Source organism: Lonchura striata, chromosome 19, assembly GCF_050655825.1.
Source record: "Lonchura striata isolate lonStrDom1 chromosome 19, ASM5065582v1, whole genome shotgun sequence".
Lineage (NCBI taxonomy): Eukaryota > Metazoa > Chordata > Aves > Passeriformes > Estrildidae > Lonchura > Lonchura striata.
In genome coordinates, this window is record NC_140721.1 from 6681765 (window position 1) to 6708582 (window position 26818).

Here is a 26818-nt window from a genome sequence, read left to right on the forward strand (position 1 = left end):
TTCCCTTCCCAGGGGCACTCTGGGGGTGAATGGATGCTCCCAGAGAGGCTCAGAGCAGGTGACCCTGAGCCACCCACCTTCACCCACCTCCCACAGCAGCTGACAACGTGTTTCTACTCCCCCCCTTCCCCCTGCCTCCTCCTCCTCAGAGCCTCTCTCCCATTCATATCCATTTTTAAAGAAAACACCCAATCAATAGTCTCTCAGGCTGGAATTTCATTAAGGTTTTCATTGCACTCGCTATCGATTGGCAGCAGAGCTGGGAGCTGCACGGAGCTGATGCTGTGCCCTGCCTGCTCTGGGACCACCCAGGCCATCCTAAAGGGAAAGGGCCATGCAGAGGATGTGGCTGCCCCCATGCAGGCAGCAGAAAGCCCAGCACCCCAGCTTTTACTAACCCCTAGATTTTATCACTAAGAGCAAAACCAGTAGCCCCGGGAAGGGCTGGGATGCTGGGATTTCTTTCATGAACCAAAACAATTGCTCTGTGATTGCAAAGGCTTTGGTACACAACAGGCTCTCTCCTGCCTTCCCTCCATGGGATGCTGCTTGTTTCACGATGTGTAAAACCAGGCTGGAATGCCTGGCCTTGCTCCCATCAAACACGGGGGCTGCAAGTAAAGAACCCCCCAGAGCTCTGAGTGTGGGAGGGCAGGGTTTGCTCCGCTGCTGGTCGGTCACTTGGAAAATCAAGTGAAAAATCCCAACTTCTAAAAGGGCTCCGTGGGCTAATTTTAGGTCTGGGCCTTGACCAGAGAGATTAACAATAATTGCCAGGGTGAAAGTTTAACTTCTCCCACGACTTTTCTCAGCAATCCCCAAGGAACCGCGTTCTGCTGTGCAAAGAGCATCCCCGGGCCAGCTCCCCAAATTGCCTTTTTAAGGCTTTATTTTTAAACCAAAGCCACAGGCTGCCTTCAACAGGACAAAAATCCTTCACGAGCCCCGGCCTGCAGCTGGTGGGAGCTCCTGTGGGTGGGGATGAGCTTTGGCTCAAATCCTTGTCCCCACTTTTTGGCCGTGCTCATCCCTGTGCCAGCCCCTCAGACACAGAGCAGATCCCCCATGGACACCCCTGTTCCCACTCACCCCTAAACCTTTTTAACAGCACCCACGACAGGAGCAAAGTGTAGAACCATGGCCATTCTGCTATGCTAAATGATTTAAAACTGGTGGTGAATAAACCTAAAAACTGCCTGCTCCTGCCAATTCTCATTACTCCGGGACTCCCTCGGAGCGATTAGCTGCCTAAAAAAAAAAATCGCTGGAAGGAATCAAGGAGTGCTGGGGAGAGCTGCTGGCAGCATCCCGGCTGGAGCGTGGCGTGCCCTTGAAATGCTGTGCCCGGAGGCATCCGGCAGCATCCCAGCGGTGCCGGGAGCTCCGGCTCCATCCTCGGCCCGTCCCGGCCGGCCGGGGGGATGCGGGGAGCGGGGACCGCCCTGCTGTGCCCGATCATCCAGCAAAACCCCCGTGCTGCGAGGCCACAAAGCCCTGAGGGGAGGTACCGGGGTCTGTGAGCATCCCGGGAAAAGCCTGCAAGGCGAGTTGAGAGCCCAGCCATGAGCCCATTCCGTGGCAAAGCCGGGTGTGTGTGAGCTGCCAGCCAGGCAGACAGGCCCCAGGCATCTCCCGGGCTGTCACAGCTGCAAATTGTCCAGGAGCAGTCCCTAATGGGATGTCAGGGGAGGATTTATTGGAGGAAGATGTCACAGGCATGAAAGGGAGAAAGAGAGGAAACCTGGAGAAATAGTGGTTTGGGTTTGTATTTATTTGAGGAGGAGAAATTGTTTTAAAATGTGCTTTGGTGTGTTGGAGAAGGCAAACAGGCAGTGACAGCCCAGCCACGGGGCTGGAGGAGCCTTCACTGATGGGAAGACCTTGATGTGCAAATTCCTTTCTCCTCACCCTGCAACTCAGGATTTACCTTTGAGAGGGAGCAAAGCCCTTTCCTTTCAACACAAAACCCGTGTTTAATATTTCCTCTGTGACCTGGTTGAGTGATGCTCTCCCAGGATGACCTCAGAGATGGACAAGCCCAACCACAGACCAGAACAAAGCCAGACCAGCTGAATTTCCCTGGGGGAGCATGTACAAACAGAAAGGGATACAAAAACAGGACCTAAACCCATCTTCATCTTTCTGTGGGATAACCAGTGGAGTTTGGATGGAGATGGAGAGCTCCAGCTGAGGCAGGAGCTGCACTGGAGAGTGGTCAGCCAGCTCTCAGCATGAGTTCACCCCACATCCTTTCTGTGTGCACACAGCCTGTCCCTCACCAAACATCTGCTCAGGATTGTCTTCAGCAGCCTTTCAGATGGGAGGGAGTCATATTTGGGGTTGATGAGTGGGGAAGGAGTGCAATCTCACTGTCAGGTGGAAAAAAGGTTCAGGGTTTGATCCTTCTGCATCCCTGATGGTGCTGGGAGAAGGAGCGAAAAGGGGGTGTTCAGTTCTGTGTCAGCAGACACAATTCAACATTTCCCATCTTTCAGTGGCTTGTTCTGCCTAATCTTGGTGCTTCCAAGAAGGACAAGTCTCTCCTGCTGCATTTATTCATCCCAGGATAAACCTGCTGGGATGGAGCTCACCGGGCCCTCGGAATGCCACGGATCTGCACCAGCAGGATCTGGCTGTGCTCTCCCCGTGTCTCCTGGGAGCATGGCTGGAGGGAGACGGGTGCATCCCTGCCTTCTCAGCTGACCCCGTGTTGTCCTGTAATTGTATTTTATTTAAGCATGTCTTTTCTCCTGCTACAAAATCACAAAAAAAAAAAAAAAAAAAAAACAAAACAAAAAAACCCCAAAAAACCTAGCTGAGCTGGGAGAGACCCACAAGGATCATCAAGTCCGACTCCTAACCTTGCACAGGACCATTCCCAAGAGTCCCATCCCTGTACCTGAGAGGGGATTGTCCAAACCACACCAGCTCTGAGGACACCTCCTTCCCTCCCTCGGGCCACGGCGGGGGAAGCCACCGGAGCGTGGCTCTGCTGCTGCTGTTCTTCGTGCTGCTGGTGCAAAGAAAAGCGATGCTCGGCCGTGCTCCAGCCCCCTCCCGGCACCTGCCGGCAGAGCTCAGGTGCGGAGCGCTGTGAGGGGCGGGCACTCCCTCACCGTTCCTTGTGCTGCTCCCACCGGAGCTGCAGAGCTGAAACTTTAGCAAAAAAACCCCCAAAAAAAAACCCCAAAACAAAACCCCAAACCGCAGCGTGTTGGCTCCTGCCTCCTCTCACCCCAGGGCTGTGCTGGCCCTGCTGGGTGACAGGTCTGTGTCTCTCCCAGGGGAACCTTCTGCACCTTCTCCTCCAAACCACTCCTGTTCCCGCAGGCAGAGTCAGAGGTGATCAGCTGCTTGTGGGCTGGCTCTTAAACATCCCTTTTCTTTGTGCTGCTCTGCTCTGCTGGGGCTGTGCCTGACAAATGGTGTCAGAGGCTTTGTTCTGCCTGCACAGAGACCACGGAGGAAAAGGCTTCAAAAACCTCCCCACACCTCTCCGTGGCTGTGCTGCCCTGGCCAGGGCGGGTTCCAGGAGCATCACCCTTCAGTCACCTCTGCCTCCTGCTCCTGCCCTGACCCACAGGCAGCATGATGGAGCTGGGGACCTCAGGACCACATCCCTGGGGCTGTGCCGGGTCGGATCCTTCCCCTTTGCTCTTTCTGGGTATCACAGAGCTGTGCACTCCCTCGATGCTGCTGCTCCAGGCTCCCACTGTCCCTGAGGTCCCTCTGCAGCCTCCAGCCAGCAGGAGCCAAACCCCTGGAGATTTCAGGCACAGCAAAAGGGCTTTCACCTTTCCCAGGTGCAAACACTCCAGCAACAGCAGCTCCTTGCACCTGGAAACCTTGGGGAAAACTGTGCTGTTCCTGCTGGCAAAGGGCTGGTCTTTGCTGTGCAGGATCCTCTCCCCAGCATTTCTTGCTGTGCAGGTCCAAGTGGCTTTTTCATTGCAGTTTTCCAGGGTTTTGCTTTTCCTACAGGCTGGAAAATGCCCTTCTGGCAGCCTTGGCTTTGAAGCAGCCCCACGCTGCTGGGTCAGGCTGGCTGTGGTGTTCCTGCAGTGCCCAGCTCCCTGCAGCAGCTCTGAATGCTCCCTTGCACGTGTGTTCAATAAAGAAAAAAAGAAAAAAAAAAGCATTAAATATTAAAGGAAAAACCATCGTTGCCTGGACTCAGAGCAACTCTTAAAAATGTTAGCAGCTCCAAAATCCCAACCTTCCCTTGGCTTTGAAAGCTTCCATCTTTGCAGCAGCCTGTGGGGAGCTGGGCAAGGTGTGTGTGAGGAGCAGGCTGGTGGGCAAAGTGCCCCTGAAGAAGCTCCCAGAATGAAGCCACACGGCCCAAAGCAGCAGCCAGGGAAATTCCATAACCCTGTCAACCTGCAGGGGCTGCTGTGTGGAGGGGAACTGGGAAAAAGCCCTGGAAAATCCCAGTTGTGTGCCGGGGCACAGGGAGGTGGCTGGTGAGGGCAGATTGTGTCACCCCAGAGGAGGGGGACACCACGCAGGGACAGGACAGGTGCCATCCTACCCCCAGGCACTCGGGATCTGCAGCATCTGCTCCTGGGGGAGGTGGTAGAGTCCCCTCCATCAGGGGGACCCCAGGGCCTTTTTCTCTGCAGGGGAATGGCAATGCCGTGCCTGCTCCCACCCCAATCCCAAACCCAGTCCCTGGGCTGGTGGGATGCTCCATGGGATCAGGCTGAAGAAGGGAGGGTTTGCAGAACAAAAACAGGTTTTTTTTTAAGGCAAGGAGCCCTTTCCTGGCTGGGCAGGGGGCTAAGAGGATGTCACACTGCCTATTCCCAGTTGCCCAAAAGTGAAGGCTTTAGGGAACATCAGTGGGATCACAGCCCTCCTCTGTGCTAAACATCTTCCCCAAGCCTCTAAAACCACCAAGAGGCTGTTAAAAAAAAAAAAAAAAAAAAATCACTGTTCCCTACAGACCCCTTTCTTTTTCCAAGAGACTCTCGGGGGGCCCTTCCCCAATCCTGCTGCAGCTGGAACCTGCAGGATCACCTTCCCCAGCCTCACCTGAGCACATCCTCTCGGGCAGACAGCCTGGAGCAGCGTGGTGAGGAGGGCTTTCCACAGCCACAGGCACCTGGAAGGCTCCAGCTCCTGGGGATTCAGGGCAAGGATTTGGGGTTTGGTGTGCTGAGGGTGTATCCCAGAGCTGGATTGCTGCAGCACCATCCCGGGACAGCTCCTCACCTCATAAATCCCACTGGCATCGCCTCCCTGGGGGTCCCAGCGGGATGCTCAGCCCCTGCAGGGCCCCGGTGCTGCCAGCCCAGCCCTGCCTGCCCCGGAGCTGGGCACTGGGGCTGAAACCTCGCGGGTTCCCTCTGCCCCTGCTGCCCCCACGTGCCAGTGGGGAAGGTTATTCCAGGCACTGAGAGATGTCACAGGAGGTTGTTCCAGGGCTGTGGTGCTGCCTGGGGGCAGTGGGGTGCCTAAACACCCTCCCAGCCATTCTCAGGTGGGAAATAAAGAGCAGGGGTTGTGGTGACCCCCTGGCACTGGCTGCTGTCCTTGCCCACGGCCCCTTCAGCATTCCCAGTGCCAGCACGGCGCTGAAACTTTAGCAAAAAAAAACGAATCCAGAGTTGGCCAGTGGCCACCACGCAGCCAGAGTGGTGCTGGTTGTACAGGAGGAAGGAGGTGGATGCTGTGGGGACAGGGGGACACAGTGGTGGCCACCAGGAGATGGCCAGTGGCTACCTGGATTTGGCCAGTAACCACCAAGATTTGGCCACAGGGCTTGGTGTAGAGCGTGGAAGGGGACACTGTGGGGATGTGGGGACATGTGGTGGCCACCAGGATTTGGTGTAGAGCGGGGAGGAGTTGGACGCTGTGGGGATATGGGGACACTGAGGGGACAGGGGGACATGTGGCCACCAGGAGCTGGCCAGTGGCCACCTGGATTTGCTTTTTCCACCCTGCGTGCCTCGTTTGGGTTTCCCTGCCTCAGCAGGAAGAGGATTTTGGGGCAGGGGGAGCCAGGTGAAACCCCTGCCTTCCCCTGGGGGCTGGAGAAGCCTGCGTGGAGCATCTCCAGGGAGACTCTGCAAACAAGGAGCAGGGGAGGAGCGAGAGGGGCTCTCCATCTGCTGCAGCCTTCGCCCGGCCTGCCCTCGGATGTCTCCCACAACGGGAAGCAATAAAACACTTATTGCCAGCACGGGGGAGTCTCTTTCGCCTGCTGGAGAGTGGGATTTTGCCCAGAATCCCACTTAGGGGTGGCTGTTTGAAGTTTCCCCCCTCTCAGCCCCCTAAATTATCAGGCTAGCCCAGAGATCCGAGGCTTTGAGGGGAGAAATATCAGGAGATGGCAAAGATTTCCAAAAGAGGCTCTTACCCTGAAATGTGTTGGTTCAGCTCTCGTTATTCGGCGATGTCCATGGGGAGAGCGGGGCAAAAGAGAACGAACAGGAAATGTCAGGGGTTTATCTGGGCTTTGGACAGGGAGGGCTTCTTGACTCTCCGCCAACCCTGTCAGGGCAGGAAGGAGGGTCCAGGGTTATCTGATCAGAGTCACAGGGAATGGGGAAGGGGGAGCAGAGTGCCCATGAGCACAATAGAACAGCTGTTAGCAGGGTTAGGTGTTATCAGAGGTGCCCAGCTCTGCTGCAGCAGGGGATGGTGCCCCCATCACTGGGATAACCCCGCTGTGATTCCCACATCCCTCTGCTGGCTGCTGTCCCCTCTCCCACGGCACAGGCTGTCCCAGCATCAGGAACAGCACCCTGGCCAAAGGACTTCCAGCATCCAAACCCTGCTGGCCTTTTTAAAGCAGCCCAGCCAAGCCCAGCAGCTCTGTGTGCTCCGTGGGTCAGGGGAGGAATGAAAGGACGATGGCTGGTGGCTTGCAGTGGTGTTCACCCTTGGATGACAATTCCTGCTGCCTGGCTGGAATTCCTGCCTGAACTGGAGCGTGTCTTCCAGACAGATGTTCAGCTGTGATTTAAAGGCATCCAGCGGTGGAGATGCAGCACCACCATTTCCCTGCCTGCTTGTAGCGGATCATTAGAGCCACATTTTCAGAAATAAGTACCTGTGGCCAGGTTCCTGCCGCCAGATACCCATTTATGCAAAACCTCCTTTTCCCCCACAGGGGCTGCATCCGTGCCTTTACGGAGATACCCAAACCGCTTCTATCCCATCCCCTTTTCCCTGCTTGGGCTGTCCACGCACTGCCCCTGCCCGTGCTCCGTTTATCCCCCACACTCCCTGGGTACAGCCCCACTGGAAATGAGCCTGGCTGGCGGCGGGCTGGCTCTGCCCGTGTTCGTGTTCGAGCTCCTTTCGCTGCGGAGTCTCGGCGGCATCCTGCGCCTCCCGATGCTCGGAGCATCGATCTCCCTCCCCATCTGCCGAGCCGGTGCCCGCCTGTGCGACAGCAGCAGGGACCAGGCGCCCGGACGGAAACCTTTAGCAAAATCGCATTATTGACTTTTTTTTTTTTTTTTTTTTTTTTTTTTTTTTTTTTTTTTTTTTTTAATCTAGCACCGCAATCACTGCTGCCGCAGTTCGCCCTGCACACAGCGCTCCTTCTGCAGCTGCCAGGGCGCTCAGCATCCCCAACCCGCGGGGATCAGCCCCCTCGGCCCTGCCCGGTGGGCTGCAGCCCCCACCACAACAGATTGGCCGCATCCTGGCAGCGATTTCTCTCTTGTCTCCTTCGCCCACGGCAAAAACTGAACTTGTGACCCAGATGTGAGCAGCCTGTTATCTCGTTAGCCAGCCCAGCTTCCCCAGGAGCCTTTTATTAGCAGATAAACCCCCGAAATTCAGCCTGGGTCTCTGAGATGGGGCTGGGAGATTCGCAGGTTAAACAGATATAAGAAGCACAGGTTTGCCCATAATTATTTTCCTGAATATCTGTCGATACTAATTAAAATTGTTTCCCATAATTAAATTTAAAACAGCAAGGGAGAGCAAGGGGTTGCTGAAATCCTTTTCTTTTGATTCACTCAGGGAAAAAAGGGGTTTTCAAATCAAATTAGTAAAAAAACCCAATCCCATTTTCTCCCCCTGCCTCCAAAAGAGGGACAGATTGTGGGGTGCTTTGGGGCTGCCCTCTGAGCCTGGCTGAAAATGGGGTTTAGGGGGGTGCTGGGGCTCAGGGCTGTGGCTCTGTAGGTGGCTGTAGGGAGAATTCAGTGTGTCCCCAAATCCCAGCACAGCCCGGTGCTGGATCAGGCAGGGAATTAGGGCTGTGCCCTAAATCCCACACGTGCCAGGACAACAAGGACAGTGCTGCTGCTGCCCCCCTCCAGGCAAACCTGCACAGGGGGAGCTGGTTTGGAGCTCTTGCCCGAAGCTGGGGCTCCTGCTGGCTTTAATTGATGCACAGTGCCATTTTTCTGGAGGAAAAGGGTTTGGACACAGCACTGCCAGCACTTCCAAGCTTGGCTGGGGGTGCCAGGAGGTGCTGGGAGCTGGAGGAGCCATCCCCCTGTTCTTGGCCACTCCAGGACACCCCTCACGTGCAGGGCACCTCCCGAGGCACCGAAACTGCAGGATTCTGTTTGGTCCTAAGCAGGAACATCCCACTGTCCTGGCACGCCCTGCTCTGCCCGGAATCACCGGGATCCCCTGGAGCACAGCACCTCCAGCACAAATGGGAAGCAGCTCTGAAAACTTGGCTGAGGCTCTGGGCAGTGACCCGAGAGCCCTCCCCAGCCCAGGCTTTCCCTGCCTCAGGCTCAGGACACGGGGTTTGGCAGCCAGAGCCGGACTCTTGGGAGCGGCTCCGGGGACACCCGGACATCCCCGGGCTGCTGCAGGGTCACCAGGGCTGGGCTGAGCCAGGGCAGGGCCGTGCCACAGCTCTGGGAGCTGCTGGAAGCTGCAAAGCTGTGAGATCAGGACAGAAAACAACATCCCACATCTAACCCCTGCCCTCCCCGGGAGGGATTTTGGGACAAATCGGTGAGCTTGTCATTTTTATTTTGGATGGAAGGAGGTGACAGCTCTGCCTGAGGGACAAGATTCAGCAGCTCCAGGGGACTGGCAAGACCCAGGTATGCTGGAAGGCTGGAAAATCTCTGGCACAGAGGCTCCTCGTGGTGGGGGAACAGCTCCTGGCCCTCCCCAGACCCCCTTGCACTGCTGGGCTCGGCCAAAGGAAGCTGTGCCTAAAGCCCAAAGCAGCCCAGCTCTGCCAGGCTGGGGCTGCTGGGGCCTCCCAAGGCTGGAAAAGCAAGGAAAAAGGAGGCTGAGGAAGAGGGGGATCGTGAGCAGCTCACCAAAATTAGCCAGGCAAATTGACACCGTTCAGCTGGAGCGCCCGTGCCAACAGCCACGTGGGGAAATCCAGAATATCTCAGGGTTTGGAGCTGCCTGGGCTCAGTTCCCGTGGTCCCTCCATCCCCCAGAGGCTTTCTCAGGCCCGTGGGATGCTGGTGTTGATGGCAGCTGGGACGCTGGCTCCAGCACACGGGGACAGAGGTCCTGCCCTCCCCGGCGCTGCGAGACATCGCCGCCTTTAGCTGCTGTAATGGGTTTCTAAAATTAGCTGCACACTCTGCCCTTGGACTCGAGCAGGACATTTCTCAGTTGTTTAATATCAAAAGTCCAAAAAAATAAAAAAGGAAACAGAGCACAAAAACCACCCAGTCAATGCATGGCTAAGTTTATTTTATCACTTGTCCAACAGAACTCGACATCTATTTTAAGTCATTTATGAGGAGTACAAGTGTGAATAGCTGCAGAAGTTTTGCAATTCCAAGACACCACATACAGCTGCTAAAAAAAGCAATTTTAACCTTCCCAACAAAGCCTCAAAAAAGCAGCCCACCCCTTCCCTGGATCGTGTTTCCCATCTACTGATTTCAGGCAGCCAAAGCTCATCTCCCCCAGATCTGAAGTTGATTGCTTTATGCAGAGGGCCCCAACCATGGCAGCATCACCCCCTCACTGCTTCCCTTCCATTTGGGCTTGGTTTTCCCTGTGCTGAGCAGGACAGGTGCAGGTTGGTCCCTCAGGATTTATCTCTCCCTTCAATTTATGAGTATTTTATATTTTGCCATCGGCCACAGCTCCTATAAATAAACCCTGGCTGCCCGTGGCAGATGTGAGGCCTTTCCCTGCCTGCACGCTCTGTCAGAGGCCCTGGCTTCCCAGCAACGGGAATGGCAATGGATGTGAGTCTGCAATGAAATATTAATTGGGAGCAATGCTGCTCTCCTGTCTACAGAGGGGAATTTTAATTGACGACCACGTTAACAAGCTAATACCTTCCCTCACCATGTGGTCACAGCAGGAAGGGGGGTTGCTGGGACCTGCTCTTTTTAATTGGAGCATCTCCTATCACCTCTGTCTCCCCAAATCACCCCAAATTAGCAGCCCAGTGTTCATCACCCAGCAAACCCAAAAACCAGCAATTGCTTGATTTGACTTGTGGTTTCCTAAGAGGCAGAAGCATCTCAGCAAGGAGAGTCTGGAGCATCCCTGTGAGGTCAGGCCTGACCAGCAGCACCTCCCTTCGTGCCCTTTAAGTCCTGGCTATTCCTAACTGCTCCCAAACTGAGGGCTCCAGGTCCAGAAGGGCATCTGCCAGTGCCCAGCAGCACGGGCAGGAGATCCCCAGAGCTGGAGTAAAATAGGAGCTCTCAAATAGCACAACACCTGACAATGCAAGCTCAGGAGGTTGCCTTTCCTCCCCATTTCTGGCTGGATTTATCCCACCCAGGGCTGCACTGGACTTCAAGCAGGATGGAGAGATGGGAGGAGGGGCACCTCTGACCTCACATTTTCTGTGTGTTTTGGTAAGGACTGAGCTCTCTGAGACACCAGGAAAGCACAGGAGCTGCTGCAGCCCTTCCAGGGCTGGAAAACGATTCTCCCTTAGCTGAGGCTTTTAATTTGAGGGGTGGGAGTGGGGGGATGGCTGCCCTCATCCTACAAAGCAGAAAGCAAAGGCACAGCAAAGCAGCCGGCAGCAGCGGGACAGCTCCTTGCGGGCAGGAGGGGCCGAGTCCAGCTGTCACTGCCACATGCCACCCACGTCCCCGTTCTTGTGGAACTCGTGGAGGTGGTCAGCGTACCTGGGGAGAGGGCAGAGCCACGTCACCCTGCAGCCAGCCCCAGGGTGCCCCGGCAGCCCAGCAGCGATTCCAGGGGCTCATTCCTCCAGGATGAGCACTGGGCTCTGCTCCAGCCATGGCCAGCAGGGAACTGGAGTCGTGGCACGGCTCTGACACCCCCCAGGTCTCCAGGATCATCTTTATAATCCTTTATCATAACCTTTATCAGGATTCCTCCTGGGCAAGGACTGCCCGCAGGAAAGACTTTGCACACCCAACCAAACACAAGGGTTTGCCCTGTTCCCTGAGCTTTTTCTCCCCCCTCCCTCACTGGGTTTAAAGCCCAATTAACTGGCCTTGTTTCCAGCACTGGGGTGCCCAAAAAAATCTGCTGCAGACCAAGCCCTGCCCACCAAACAAGGCCTGAGGCCGGGCTGTGCTCACTCACTTCTTAGCACAGAAGGCGCTGCAGTCCCGTCCCACGCTCTCGCTCCAGGCGGTTTTGTAGAGCACCTGCACGGGAAGGAATGGGGTCAGCTCTGCTCCCACCTCCACCCCAGCCCCTCCTCACTGCAGTCTGTGCCACTGCTGTGCCAGCCTGGCCCTGCCATCCCACCCTGGAGAGGCGCTTGTGGCAGGGCACGCAGTGACAGGGCAAAGGAATGGCTTCAAACGGATAGAAAGTAGGTTTAGAATTGGTAGCAGGGAGAAATTCTTCCCTGTGAGGGTGGGGAGGGGAAGAAGAAGGTAGGAGAGAAGCTGTGGCTGCCCCTGGATCCCTGGAAGTGTCCAAGGGCAGGCTGGATGGGGTTTGCAGCAGCCTGGGACAGTGTCCCAGTCCATGGCAGGGGGTGGCACTGGAGGATTTTAAGCTCCCTTCCCACCCACACTGTGATTCTGGGATCACCAGCATGGGGAACCCCACAGTGTGCTGCAGGGATTGCCCTCAGGATGGCCAAGATGACCTTTTCCAGTGGGTTATTTTTACTGGGACAGTGCTGCTGTGGTGGTTTGGGATAAGGCTCAGGGCTGCACATGGATGGAGATGTATTTTTGGAACAGGCTTAAGGAAGGTCAGTGCTTGGCTTGGCTCCTTTTTACCTTCATGCCTCCGTGTTCTCATTGCAGAGCCGAGGTCTGAGGAGGCAGGAGGCAGCGCTGGGGTTTGGGAAGAGGGAGAAGCCCTGCCATCCCCAACTGATTGGTTCAAGCCTTGGGGATTTGTACGCTGTTATCACCAGGGAATGGCCCTAACCACACAAACACCCACCAGCAAATCCAAAGCAGGGTTAATTGAAGTCTCCCAGGATCAGTGGCAGAGATGTCAATCCCACTGTGGGATGGAGGAGCAGGGGTTTCCTCCAGTCCCCTGTGGCACACACAGCTCATCCCCAGCCAGGCAGTGCTGGATTTCAGGCTCTTTTGTGTCTAGATGATGTAAGATCATTCCAGCAGCCATGTAATATTTATGAATTTTCCTTTTTCTTTTTTTTTTTTTTTAGGTTAGGGCTTTAAAGTTTAATGATGTTTAACTTTTTATTTCCTTTGCTCCTTTCCTCACCAAAATAACTTTGAGAGCAGGACAGAAATATTGTTCTGATTTGGCTTTCATCTCACTTCCTCGTTTAATTATTGATGATTTGTTTGGCTTTTTTTTCCTCCCTGAAATGACAATTAAACTCCCAGAAACTGTGCAAAGATACAGGAGGAGTTTGCACCATGACAAACTCCCAGGAGATTTGGGCTGGCTGAAGCCTTCATCCCTTCCAAACCTCTGCTTCTCTACTTTCAACCCTAACGTAGAGTTGGGGGAAACTTGAAAACTAGAGAAAAATGGAGCCACAGGGCACGTCAGAAGCATGGGGAGAGCCAGAGCTCATCCCTGGAGAGGCAGCAAATGCACTCCATTGAGCAGGAGGTTAAGGATACACCCAGGAATAGGATCCACACGGTCTAGAACCAGGTAGTGTGGGCTCAGGGACATGTATTTTATTCCTAAAAGCACTTATGGTATTAGTTTCATAATAATTAACCAAAATTTTGCTGCCCTCTAAGCAGAGGCTTGCTTGGCAACACTCTGTGTGAGCTCCCTGCATGGCACCCTGATCCCATGGCTGATCCCAGGAACAACATGAGCACAGACAGCTCCCAGCTCCTGCCCTTGGGCAGGTCTGTGCCCACCCAGGGTGGGATTTCCACCCTGTGAAGCCCAGGGGATATTCCTGATATTCCTTGGCATGTCCATGTCCCATGCTCCCGGCCCTGCCGTGCCTGCAGAGCCACTGCCACAGCAGGGGCAAGGCTTGGCACATCCTAAACCAGCCCAAATCCCCTGGAGGGGATGGTAGCAGAGGTTTTATCTCAGTGCCACCCCCTGGGCCAGCCCCTCACCAGGAAGACGAGGCAGTGCAGGAGCAGGGTGTAGAAGAAGGCCACGGTCCGAGCGGTCTTGTTGGACAGGATGAGCCGCCCCTGCAGAAAGCAGAATGGAAAATCCCATTTGAACGTGGGTCACTGGAAGGCAGCTCTCCTCAAACAGGCTTGCAGAGATCCTGGCCAGGACTGGGAGCCTGTTCCTGCCAGACCTGCACAAACACACAGTGAGGAGGTGTTTGCCACCCACCTGTGCCCAGCTCTGAGTGTGATGCCCCTCCAAAGTGGCTGCACAAGTGCCTATGCTCTCAGCCCAAACCAAGGTGGATTCAGTGTGGGCTTTCCCTCACTGAAAACCCTTCTGGGGGTTTATTCTGAGTTGCTTTAGCCCAGCTCTCTCCAGCAGCTCTCCCTGTTCCTGCTGTGCCAGCCCTGCCTCGGTGCCTGCTCCACAGAGAAACCCTGGCAGTAATTAAGCTTTGCACGTTTTTAATTCGTGAGCTCAAACAACTTTGTGATTTGCAGCGTCCCCTCGTCACCTCCTGGGCAGGGCACTGGAGCCAAGGCTGTGTTGGTGCTCCCAGAAGCTGCCCCTGGTGTCCCCAGAGCTGGGCCTGGTGTCCCCTTGCTCTGTCCCAAAACTTTGCTCTCCACCCTGCAGAGCCTGTGCCACCCCACAGGGCTGTCCCAGCTCACTGGGGGCTGGAAGCCTGTGGGGTCAGGATGAATTGCCCTCCACCCCTCCTTTTGGAGAGGCCACTGAACCACAGCCAGACCCTGATGATGTCTCAGCCCCTTTGGCACATCCCAGTGGGAAAACCTTCGTGCCCATCCCTTCAAAAGCATGAAAATCAGGAGCAGCAGAGGAGTGGCTTGCAAAGGACAGGCCCTCCCTTCCTTCATAGCCACTCTTTATTCCTGCTGTAACCCAGGGACTCATTATGGACCTAAACACATTCCCCAAACACCAGGCAGCCTCTCCAAAGCTGGCATTAAAACCCACAGATCTCCCACCAAACCCATTCCGGGCTGAAATCGTCTTTGCTATTCACGGCCACGGCGGAGGCTGCTGTAACAAACAAGATTATGTTCTTAAATATTCCCAAGGAATAACTCCCCTAAGTCAGTTTTTTTTGTGAATGCCTTTCATTAATTCTCCGTGGTGCTAGCACGCCACACAATCCATATTCATGTTGGCATTTGCTTGGTTTTTATGCAAATGACAGCTCTGCCTTTATTACAGGATATCTCTGTGTTCTCTGCAGCCCCACAGTCCCACGTTCACCTCCCTTGTGCTGGAGAGCTGGGGGTTAACTCGGCCAAAACCCAATCCTGAGCCTGCTGCTAATGCCACAAATTTCACTGTAAGTCAGATTTCCTCAACAACCACATTTTTAGCTCAGAATCCCCTAAGAGATGGCAGCCCAAGCTTGCAGTGGCAGCATCACCTCCATGGCTCAGACAAGGACCCTCTGCTGCTGCAGACTCCACAGTTTCCCCAGGATTTCCCCTGATGCTGTTTTGGAAGGAAGAGCCAGAGCAGGAGGGATCAGGGCTTGGGAAGGGGTTTTCAAGGAGAATGCAGCGAGAAGCCAAAGTGTATCTGAGGATGCTCTTCTCTGTGGGGCAGAGATCTTCCCTGGAGTGTTGGACTCTCTGCAGCCCCTCACACTCCTCCCCACATGTGTGGGGTGCTGGGGCTCTCTGGGGGGGTCTCCCATGCAGGAGGGTTTACCCCTGGCTGGGGGTACAGCCCTGAGCCCCACACCAGGTCACAAACCAGAGGAGAGGTTCTTCAAATCATAGAATAGAATCAGAATTGTGTAGGTTGGAAAAGACCTCAAAAATCCTTGGGTCCAACCATTCCCCCAGCACTGCCAAGCCCACCACCAAACCACGTCCCCAGGTGCCACATCTCCATGTCCTGAAATGCCTCTGGGGACGGTGATGGGCAGCAAGGGAGGAAAGGGATTGCTCCTAACCCAGATGCCAGCATGGCCCAGTGTGCTCTGCACCCTGCCCAGGCCAGCAGGGATGGGCCCTTCCCACTGCCCAAGAGCCCCATTCCCTTTTTTTGGGCTAAAATCCTCTCAGCTCCCAGCAGTGCTGCAGAGCAGCCACTCACCATGCTCAGCGTGGCTTTATCCCAGGGACTGAGGCTCAGGTATTTCCTCTGGCGTTCCTGCAACGAAACCATACAGGATTTTGAGGCTCAGAGGCCTATTTGGGGTTTGCAAAACATGGAAGGAGCTGTGTGCCCCAGGATGGTCGTATTTACCCCTGCCCCCAGCCATCATCTGGGCAGAGCGACTTTTATTTATTTTTTGCCTTTGAAAGCAAAGGACGTTAGAGTGCATTTCATTCTATCAGAGATCCCTGTATTTCATCTGGGCATGATCCCACAGGACACAGAGGGGCTGGTGCAGAGGGAGGGAGCTGGGGAGCCTTTCTTACCTTCCTGCTGAAGGAGGAGAAGGGGTCCAGGCGTTCCTCATACTGGGAGGAGTAGCGCTGCTCCGTGTCATCCCTGCTGCTGCCCTGTGGGAGCACAGCCAGGTGAGAGCCAGCAGGGACACCCAGCACAAGCACAGAACCCTGAGCCCCCCCATTTGGAAGGAAACACCCCCAAAGGATGGAGCAGCACAGCCCAGAGCTGACCCACAGAGCTGACAGCACCTGTCCCCTTCAGAAAGGAGAAGCACAACAGGAGCTGTGGGACAAAGCCCTTTCTTCACACAACTGTGGAATGGTTTGGGTTGGAAAGGACCTTGGGTTGTTACACCAGGGGATTCTGCCATGAGGACTCCCTGTTTGTCCTGTGTCTCCCTATTTTGGGGCCTTTCCATGCAATAATTGTCACCTTTGTCATCCTCACGGAGCTCACCTGGGCTACTCCAAATCCCACCCTGAATTCCTCTGCTGGGCCAGGCAGGAGGGAGACAGCAGTTTAGGAGGAGGAAATCATTGCTCAAACATAGAGCTGTTATAGGTTGGGAAAAGGGCAAGAAAAAGGAATAAAACCCCTTGAGAGAAGGGGAAGATTTGGGTGGGTTCAGACAGGATGGATTTTATACTTCTCCTGTATAATTCCCCTTACACAGCCTTGGCTGCAGCGAGCCCCGAGGATGCTTGTGCAGCCTCCCTGCTCCTCCTTCCCTCCACCTCTGCAGAAGCTGCAGATTCCACATCATTCCTGCCCAAATCCAGCCTGGGAACAGCACATGCTGCCACCAGCCCTGGGCACAGCCTGCTGCAGGCTCTGGCTCCCTGCTCCAGAGCTGATTCCCTGTCCCAGCACGCACCACTTGCTGCTCTGCCCGGCTCCCCGAGGGCTTTCTGGACCTGTTCCTACGTGCAGAGGGTTGCCCTGCCTGGCCCCATAGCTGGTTGTTACACCTCTGTGTAAACCTTTAGTAAGCCTGGCCTCACATGCTGCAACCCAACCCTGGGGTCACTGTGATGAGGCCAGAGCCCCATTTAGGGGTGAGGAGCTGGCCACAGCCCGGCCACTGCAGTGATCTTTGATGAGTATTTTTAACGTGTCACATGTCCCATTAGAGGGTGAATTATGCAATCCCCTGAGCTGCTGCCACGGAGGGTTTTGCTCTTTAGCTCATGGCAATGGCATTCAGGGGTTGCCTTGTGGCAGAGGATAAACATGGAGATGATATTCCACAGGAGAAAGGGGAAAAAAATGTCAGAGGGGACGACCTGGCGTCATCACTGGGACATAATGAGAGGAACCAAATAAGGTGCCTCGAGCTGTAGGAGTTTCCCACCACCAAATGCTATTAAAATATCCCTAAATAAAACAGACTCAGTGCAGGCAGCATGGAAAGGCAGCAGCCAGGGGAAGGATGGCAGGGAATGGGTGTCCCCTCTGTGATGGCACTTTGACATTTCTAAGGAAAGCCCGAGGTCAGGAGAGCCTGGCTCTGACCAGGGAAGTGCTGGCAGTGGAAATCTCAGGCAGCAGCCTGAGCCTCCTGCAAACCCCCAGGGAGGAACTCCTGAGGGCCACAGCACGAGCAGAGCAGGTTGCAGCAAAGTCTGGTCCCCCTTCCCAGCCTTCCCCTGGCATTACAGGGATGATTTTGGGCTGGCTTCTCTTTTGTCTTCTGGCTGCTCAGGGAGCAGCTCTCTCTGCTGGATACAAGAAGTTCAGGAATGAGCACAAGTGGGACAGGATGCATTATTTTCCAGGCTCTGCTGCAGGGGTTTATTGCAGGAGGTCCCAGTTTAACCTCTGGCAGAAGAGCCCACACTTGCCTGCCAGAGCAGCACATTGCCAGCAGTGAGCATCAGAGGGGGTGTAGCAGCTTTGTTAGGGAGGAGATTTGGGCTTTTGGCTTCAAAGATCCCTCAGCACAGTTCTAAACTGCCTCCCTGGCAGGGAGAACCTTTCCCACCCCAATTAACTCCGACTTCCACAGCAGCTGCACATTGGAAATGTGCAATTTCTGTGTCTGGGGGCTGTGAGCCCAGCCCGAGGACGGACGGACAGAGGGACAGGTGGACACTCACCCGGCCAGGGTAGCTCTGCAGGAACTTGATCTTCTCGTAGAGCTTGATGTTGTCAGCTCTCAGGTTGTCCAGCTCGCTCTGCAGGGCGTGCACTGTGTGCTGCAGCACCCGGTTCTCCTGCAGGGGGGTGGGGGACAGCCTTCAGTGCCTTTAACCCCAGAATTCAACCCCCTGGCTTTGAATTCAAATTGCTCCCTAATTAAAGCTGTCTCAGATGTGGCAGAAGGGGGGTCCCAGTCCTGACCCATTAAGAAACCCATCCCTCAGTGGACAAAGAGGGGCTGGGGCAGCCGAGGTGGCTGAGGGGGGCTTTGGGATGGGATGTGGCTCCCACAGGAGGTGCAGACACAACCAGACAGCTCAGAAAAGGTTATTTTGAGCTCTACTTCAATTTATTAGCTCCAAGTGTATTCTCTATGTGCTTTTTCCATGGCACCCCCAAACACTGTGCCAGGAGTACAGGGACAGAGGGACACACGGACAGAGGGACACTGTTTGGATCCATCCTGGATGGGGCTGGGGCAGGCTCTGCTCCTGCTCACAGCAGGATGTGTTTTCCTTTTGCCTGCAGTGCCTGGGACAGAATTGCCACAGGTCAGCAGAGCAGCCAGCCCAGGCAGAGCCCTGCAGCCCCCAGCCCCTCCCCAGCACACTCACCCCCTCCAGCTCCTGGTTCTTGGCCCGGAAGCGTTCCCTCTGGCTGGAGATGATGGACAGGAGTGAGTCCACCTGGCCCTCAGGGAATGAGGTGCCAGGGGATGGAGGGTGACCTGTGGATGAGGTTTGGTGTGAGAGATGACCTGGTAGATGCCCACCGCCCACCCCAGGGGTGTGCTCAAGGTCCTCTTGCTGTGGGACCTTGGGGGCACAGTTATTACAACATAGACTGCTATTTATATTTTTATTTTTTTTTCTCACTTTTGAGGACTCCGTGTGGACAGGAAACCAATTGCATTATTTGGTGCAACCCATGGCTGCCTTTCCCTGACTCCATCCCTGCCAGACTCTGGCCTCTGCAGCAGCTGCAGCATTAAAATAAACCCCAGAGCCACAATCCTCTCTCACCTACCCCGACTCCTCATCCACCACCAGCTTGCTATGCCCAGGACCCCTTTTTTTGGGTGTTCCCCATGGGTTGCCCCCCTTGATGGGGCTCTGTGGGTGCCTGGGAGGCTGTGGCCATCCCTCCCTGCTCTTCCTTCCTGGCAGTGGCGCTCACAGCCAAGGAGAAATGTGTCCCCAGGGCCATGACTCAACCAGCTGCACTGAGCAGTTATTCATGGAGCAGGATGGGTGGCTGCAGGTTGTTTAGCTTGGTGGGACTGTTGCTGTGATAATGTTTATCTTGTGTTTTCAAACCTTGCAAAACAAACAAACAAAAAAAAGCAAGCAAAAAAAGGAAAGGAATTTTTTTTTTCCCCCAGAGGAGCAAGGAGTTGTTATTTATTTATTTTTTAATTCATTTTCTCCTGCAGACCTCAGCGCAGGGGCTGATGTACAGGAAATGTTTCACTCTCTGGCTCTGGAGGGGTTTGGTGTGGGAAGAGCAGGAGGCAGAGGCTCAGGGGGTTTGGCTCAGCCTGGGCTCACCAGCTCAGCACAGAGCCAGGCCTGGCACGTGCCCGCTGCAGCCCTTGGCAGGAGCCAGCAGATGGGCAAACCATGCCCAGTATGGAAAACCAGACATGGAGAACTGTCCCAGTGGGGGACACATGGAGCAGGGGATGGCTCAGGAGCTGCCCTCCCTGGAGAAGTGACCCCCCTGCCATGGCTGGGGTGTCCCAGCCCAGCCTGGCTCCCCTCTCACCATAAAACTGCGCCGTGGCCTCCTTGATGGGCTCAGGGATCTTCTCCAGCCCGGGGCTGGCCGCGCCCTGGGCAGCACAAGCAGAAGAAATTAAACATTTCCCACCCACCCAAAGGTGCCTGGGCAAAGCAACCCCTCCTGGGTCCTGCTGCTGCCCTGGCAGCTGCAGCCTCATCCCTGCTGGACAGGTTCTCTGCAGGGATAAGGACTGACCCAGCTGCTGCTCCACCTCAAACCCCAGCCTCTGCCTGGGAAGGGGAAGAAATATCGTGATATTGTTTATCATGTGCTTTCAAAACCTTTCAAAACAAACAAAAAAAAAGCACAAGGAAATAAAAAAAGGAAGAAAAAGGAAAGGAATTTTTTTCCCCCGCAGAGGAGCAAGGAGTTGTTATTTTTTTTTTTTATTCATCCATTCATATCATCAGATAAATTTTTTTTTTTGGTTCACCCATCTTTGTTGGGTGAATTATCAGAAAGAAAAGGAAGGAGATAATGATAATAATGATAATGATGATGATGATGATGATAATAATAATAATAATAATAATAATAATAAATAGAAAGGGAAAAAGAGAGGAGGTGGACACTCCCCCACGCCCCCAGCTCTGCCTGCCAGCCCTGGGGCTGTGGGCAGGCTCTGGTACCTCTGCCTCTGGGCGATGCACAGCAGACAGGGCTTGGATGGTGCTGAGGTCGTGCTCCAGCTTGGCCACGAGCTCCTTCTGGGCAGCCAGGGTGGCCACGGCCTCGGTCAGCTGGATCTGCAGCTCGGCACAGCGCACTGCAAAAGAGAGCCAGGGCTGTCACCCCAACCCCAGCCTGTGCCAGGGGACACCAACGAGCTGAGAAACCCCCCCTGGGGCAGCAGAGCCGGCTCAGAGCTGCAGCCCTGCCCTGTCCTTGTGTCTGGGGGGCACAGCAGCACTCCCTGCTCACAGCAGGGTCCAGCCTCCTGGGGATGCCCCAGGGTGGGCACAGCCCCTGGGAGGGAGCAGTGCCACCTCCCAGGGCCAGAGGCAGCTGCCTGCACTGGCACAGCTGCTCCAGATATTTTTGGTGCCCCAGGGGCACCTGCAGCATCCTGGCTGGGCACAGCGGGGGCACCTGGAGAGGGTTAAGGGGAGGTGAGTCCATGAACTGATCTCCGGGTCTGGTCTGCACGGGAAGGGTGATGGAAGAGGCTGTGGGGCTGGGAGAGGCACTGACAGGGCAGATGTGAGTGGAGGCCTGGAGCAGGGTGGGGGACACCCCCAGGAGGGCTCAGGTGGGACCCTCCTGCCCCAGGCACGGGGCCAGGCCATGCACCCCCAGCATTCAGCCAGTTTTCTACAAAGGATCCCTCTTTCCAGCTACCCCCCAGAGTAAAACCCACACCCTAAACCACAACAGGCACTGCTGGAATGCTCCAGGAGCAAAACAAAAACCTCTCCTTCCCCTCACATAACCCCAGCCCAGATGTGAAGCAGTGCAGAGCTGCAGCTACAGCAGAGGCACGGGACCAGCACCGCAGGGCAAGCTCCGTGTTCCATTGGCAAATCCATCCCAAACCTGTCCTGCAGCAGAAATCAACTTGTTTCACCTTTCCCCCTGGCTGCCAGCAGTGTCTGGGCCTCTCCCTGGCTGGAAAACCTGCTCAGCTCCAGGTTCAGAGCTGCTGTTTGGCACTGCCAGCACCTCCACCACAGGGATGCAGGATCTGTCCCTCTGTGCTTGGATTTCCAGGTGGGTCAAAGCTCAGGTCCCATCTGTTCCAGTCCCTCCCTGATAATTCCCATTGTAATGATCCCCCTAATTTCCAGACAGCTGGAAGGCAAAAGAATTCCTCATTTATCAACAGCCATGGAGCAAGGAGTGCAGGGGTTGCCTGGGGAGCAGCAAGAGCAGGCTGTGCCCAAGGCTCCTATCTTTTCTGAGCCTTCAGACAAGGGGTGCAATGTGTGCACAGCTCAGTTCCAGCTCTCCCACTCTGGCCAGGCTGGGAAATGCTCCACACACCCAGGAACCAGCTGTGGAGGGAGGTCCTTGCACAGGGAGTGATGCCCTGGCCACAGGGTTGGACTAAGAGCAGCAGTGACGGGGGCTCAAAGTGATGCCCAAAATAACTCTGCTTTCCCAGGAATCAGCCTCTTTGCTGGCACAAATTCCCTTTTTTTTTGTAGGTGTGGCACTTGGGGATGTGCCTTGTGGTGGGCTTGGCAGTGATGGGGTAAGGATGATCTTAAAAGCCTTTTTCAAGCTAAACAATAAGAAAGACAATTACTGTGTTGGTGTAACAGATTTTAAGAGTGGTTTGGGTTGGGAACAAACTTAAAGCCCATCTCACTCCACCCCCTGCCATGGGCAGGGACAACTTTCACCAGCCCAGGCTGCTCCAAGCCCTGTCCACCCTGGACTTGGGCACTTCCAGGGATCCAGGGGCAGCCACAGCTGCTCTGGGCATCCTGTGCCAGGTCTCCTCACCCTCACAGAGAATTCCTTCCTAATTTCCAATCTAAACTTAGACTAGTTAAACTTCTTTCAGTTTGAAGCCATTCCCCTTCCCATGTTATTCAGAAGGACAAAGCCTCACTGCAGGGAAAGAGAGGTGGCACTTGCTTTGAACACAATACATGGATTTATTTTTTCCCCCTCTGCATATTTACATTTTGGAGCCCCCAATAAGAGACTCAAGACCGAGCAGTAGTTGTGCTAAAGGCACATCCCACTGGAGGTCAGTATTTCTCCAGAAAAGGGGAATCCTTGCCTGCTCCAAAACATGGGTGGCCTGATGAAAAATATTTGCATCAACAAGATTTGGAAAGAAGAAAACCTCTTCCCTACGGTTAATTATTCAATTGGCTGTCTTTTAAAATTGCATTAAAATGTAGTTGGGAAGCGATTGCTGGCCAAACGTGGGCTGGGGGCCCAGTTCTGCACGAGGCACTGCTGAGCATCCTGCCCAAGGCTCTCCAGAGCAGGAGGTTACCTGGGGCTGGAATTGTTCCCTGGCCTCCCACCCTGCCCAAAAATCCTCTGCAGAGCTGGGCTTTGGAGCCTGCAGAAGGAGACCCAGGCCCTGCATCCCAGCTTCTGCATCTCTCTCTTAAATGACCATTTTGGCTTCTGAGTTACATGGCCTGAGTTTTTCAATTTAAGAGAAAAAAGGGTCACCAAAGAAACACAGCTCTCAGTTTTAAAGGAATCTGCATTCTTCCTTCCCTTCAGCTTCACTCGGCCTTGGCCATGAAACCATCCATGAAAACAGAAAAGGTTGGAGACCTGTCTGACACTGAAAGCAACCAAACACACGGAGCTTCCCTCTCATCTCCCCATCAGTGTCGCTCCTCACAGCTGGTTTTTGGGGTTGTCTTTTTAATCAGAACTTTCTCCTTTCACAGGGGCCGTGGCCACCCGCGAGCTCGTCAGGGCTGTGCCAGCGACTCTTCCCCTGAGCAGCGACTCTTCCTTCCCCTCAGAGCGGGAGCAGGGCCCCGCCGGGCGGGCAGGGAGCTCCGGCAGCGAAAGGAACCCGCCTTTGTGGGGAGAGATGGAGCAAAGGAACCCGCCTTTGTGGGGAGAGATGGAAGAAGGGAACCCGCCTTTGTGGGGAGAGATGGAGCAAAGGAACCCGCCTTTGTGGGGAGAGATGGAGAAAAGGAACCCGCCTTTGTGGGGAGAGATGGAGCAAAGGAACCCTCCTTTGTGGGGAGAGATGGAGGAAAAGGAACCCGCCTTTGTGGGGAGAGATGGAGCAAAGGAACCCGCCTTTGTGGGGAGAGATGGAGCAAAGGAACCCGCCTTTGTGGGGAGAGATGGAGGAAAAGGAACCCGCCTTTGTGGGGAGAGATGGAGCAAAGGAACCCGTCTTTGTGGGGAGAGATGGAGGAAAAGGAACCCGCCTTTGTGGGGAGAGATGGAGCAGAAGGAACTCGCCTTTGTGGGGAGAGATGGAGCAGAAGGAACCCGTCTTTGTGGGGAGAGATGGAGCAAAGGAACCCGCCTTTGTGGGGAGAGATGGAGCAAAGGAACCCGCCTTTGTGGGGAGAGATGGAGCAAAGGAACCCTCCTTTGTGGGGAGAGATGGAAGAAGGGAACCCGCCTTTGTGGGGAGAGATGGAGCAAAGGAACCCGCCTTTGTGGGGAGAGATGGAGCAAAGGAACCCTCCTTTGTGGGGAGAGATGGAGCAAAGGAACCCGCCTTTGTGGGGAGAGATGGAGAAAAGGAACCCGCCTTTGTGGGGAGAGATGGAGCAAAGGAACCCGCCTTTGTGGGGAGAGATGGAGCAAAGGAACCCGCCTTTGTGGGGAGAGATGGAGGAAAAGGAACCCGCCTTTGTGGGGAGAGATGGAGCAAAGGAACCCGTCTTTGTGGGGAGAGATGGAGGAAAAGGAACCCGCCTTTGTGGGGAGAGATGGAGCAGAAGGAACTCGCCTTTGTGGGGAGAGATGGAGCAGAAGGAACCCGTCTTTGTGGGGAGAGATGGAGCAAAGGAACCCGCCTTTGTGGGGAGAGATGGAGCAAAGGAACCCGCCTTTGTGGGGAGAGATGGAGCAAAGGAACCCTCCTTTGTGGGGAGAGATGGAAGAAGGGAACCCGCCTTTGTGGGGAGAGATGGAGCAAAGGAACCCGCCTTTGTGGGGAGAGATGGAGCAAAGGAACCCTCCTTTGTGGGGAGAGATGGAGCAAAGGAACCCGCCTTTGTGGGGAGAGATGGAGAAAAGGAACCCGCCTTTGTGGGGAGAGATGGAAGAAGGGAACCCGCCTTTGTGGGGAGAGATGGAAGAAGGGAACCCGCCTTTGTGGGGAGAGATGGAGCAAAGGAACCCGCCTTTGTGGGGAGAGATGGAGCAGAAGGAACCCGCCTTTGTGGGGAGAGATGGAGGAAAAGGAACCCGCCTTTGTGGGGAGAGATGGAGCAGAAGGAACCCGCCTTTGTGGGGAGAGATGGAGCAGAAGGAACCCGCCTTTGTGGGGAGAGATGGAGCAAAGGAACCCGCCTTTGTGGGGAGAGATGGAGCAAAGGAACCCTCCTTTGTGGGGAGAGATGGAGCAAAGGAACCCGCCTTTGTGGGGAGAGATGGAGCAAAGGAACCCGCCTTTGTGGGGAGAGATGGAGCAAAGGAACCTGCCTTTGTGGGGAGAGATGGAGGAAAAGGAACCCGCCTTTGTGGGGAGAGATGGAGCAAAGGAACCCGCCTTTGTGCTCCCCACAGAGCTGCAGCAAAGGAACCCGCCTGCCTTTGTGCTCCCCAGCTGCTGAGCCCGTCTCTGACCCCTCAGATGTGCAAATGCCTCCGAGGCCGGGAGGAGGAGAGCTGCTGCAGAAGGTAATGGGGCAAAGAAGGCCAAGTCCTGCAGAAAGTGGGTTTTAAACCACGGATCTTTAGCCTTGAACTCTGCCAGCTCAGGCTTTTTAAAAGCCAAGCCTGGCATTGCCATGGCCTTATAAAGAAAAGAGCAGAAGTGCAGGCGCTGGGCAGCCCCGCATTGGCAGAAGCTCTGGTGCCACCCTGGCACAGACAGGACTGGTTTTCCCCCGGCCGATGCACAGAAAATCACAAGCTGGGACTGGATTATTCCCATCCCTGGAAGTGCCCAAGGCCAGGCTGGATGGGGCTCTGAGCAACCTGGTCCAGTGGAAGTTGTCCCTGCCCATGGCAAGGGGTTGGGCTTGGTGATGTTAGAGGTTCCCTTCCAACCCAAACCATTTAATAATTCTATGATACCTTGCCAAACACTGAATGAATGCTCAGAAAGAACCTCTGCACAAAGAAAATGCTCTAAAATGCCTTTTCTGGGAATTCTGTGTGCCCAAGGGGCACAGCCATGGATGACACTGCCATGGGATGTTTCTGGAAATACCATCAAGGACCTGTATGGACAGGCCATGTGGTGGGACACACAGTGAACAAATAAAACCCAAAACAAGAATAAAAGATTGACATGAGTCTCACGCTTCTTTCCTTGTGAACAGCCTGGTCAGTCTCTTGCCATTCCAAAGCTGCAGGTTAAATCCTTGAGGTGATTATTGAAGAAGAGTCCTGGCAGACGCAGGGGCTCATCAGGGGTGCCCCCGAGGCCACGAGCCCAGCGCTGCCACAGAGCAGCAGCAGCTCTGACTCCTGTAACAAGCCCCAGCAACTGGGCTCCCTTGGCAAATCATCCAAAATAAACAGCATCTGTTTCCACAGATGGAGAAAATTAAGACATACTAGCAACTTAGTTTGAAGTTATAAGGCCAGACATAAATAAATGAGAGGCAATCTTTCCATAAGATGGTGGCTTGATTACTGAGGATACAGACAGATGAATAAATCACCTTGGGGTGAGATAGGCTGTAACTTGCTGCTCTTCCATGGGACCAGGGTAACTGCTCATGTGGATCTTCAGAGCCCCCAGGAAATGAGAGGTGAGTGGTGCAGCTGAAGGGATAGGGGTAGGAGCACACACATGGGCAGTTGTGGCAAATTAGCTGATGCTCTGCAAGTTCACACCCTGATTTGCCTCGTGGAGCTTTTTAATCTCCCTTCATTTACTGTCTGGCCTCCCTGAATTTACATAACTGTAAAAAAAAAAAAAGGAAAAGAAAAATAAAAAGAAAACAAGCTGAGAAGTGATGTGGCACGCTCTCTTTGAAAAGTCAACTGAAGTGCATTGAAAGCCACTACTTCAAAGCTTTGAAATCTATTTTATTGACTGGAAGGAAGATGATGGTAAGATAAGTAAATCTTGGAGTGCCTTGGCACAAAGGCTCAAAGCTGGAGACTCACCCATCACAAACAGGGGTGTCTGAGAGTGCCAGGGCCAGGAGCAAGAGCCAAAGGAAGAAGCAGGAAACTGGGTCTGCCACAGACCCTTTGATTTTTCCAGCTCTTTCACCTTTCCCCATGCCGGACCACTCCAGTTCATGACTGGACAGTTACATCTGACTTGAAATCATTGCTCTTCCCCATGAAAAAAACGTGCCAAGACTTCCTGGCATCGCTCTCCAGGAGCCTCTTCAAGCCAACAAAATCTTACCTCCGGCTCTACCCGATGCCAGAGCTCCCAAGGCTCACACATAAACTCAGGCCCAATTTCAGCCTCTTGAAACACTTG

At 54.6% G+C, this 26818-nt stretch overlaps 1 protein-coding gene across 1 annotated transcript; it reads right to left on the bottom strand.

Moving 5' to 3' along the window:
• Positions 1–9624: 9624 nt before the first annotated feature.
• Positions 9625–26609, bottom strand: LOC146765784 (protein CASP-like). Its single transcript, XM_085557050.1, has 11 exons — positions 26600–26609; positions 25675–25683; positions 20385–20521; positions 19738–19804; positions 18588–18700; positions 17931–18047; positions 15861–15944; positions 15532–15588; positions 13425–13505; positions 11482–11546; positions 9625–11054 (listed from the first exon to the last, which is right to left on the bottom strand). The coding sequence occupies exons 1-11, from the start codon at positions 26607–26609 to the stop codon at positions 10994–10996; spliced, it is 801 nt and encodes a 266-aa protein (XP_085413176.1). The 3' UTR covers positions 9625–10993.
• Positions 26610–26818: the final 209 nt, after the last annotated feature.

Excerpts from the sequence above, each read along its gene's own strand:
- LOC146765784 (XM_085557050.1), bottom strand. Across the intron at positions 18,701-19,737 it reads GGCCACGGCGCAGTTTTATG|GTCACCCTCCATCCCCTGGC; the intron begins GTGAGAGGGGAG and ends CCTCATCCACAG. Across the intron at positions 11,547-13,424 it reads TGCACTGCCTCGTCTTCCTG|GTGCTCTACAAAACCGCCTG; the intron begins GTGAGGGGCTGG and ends CTTCCCGTGCAG.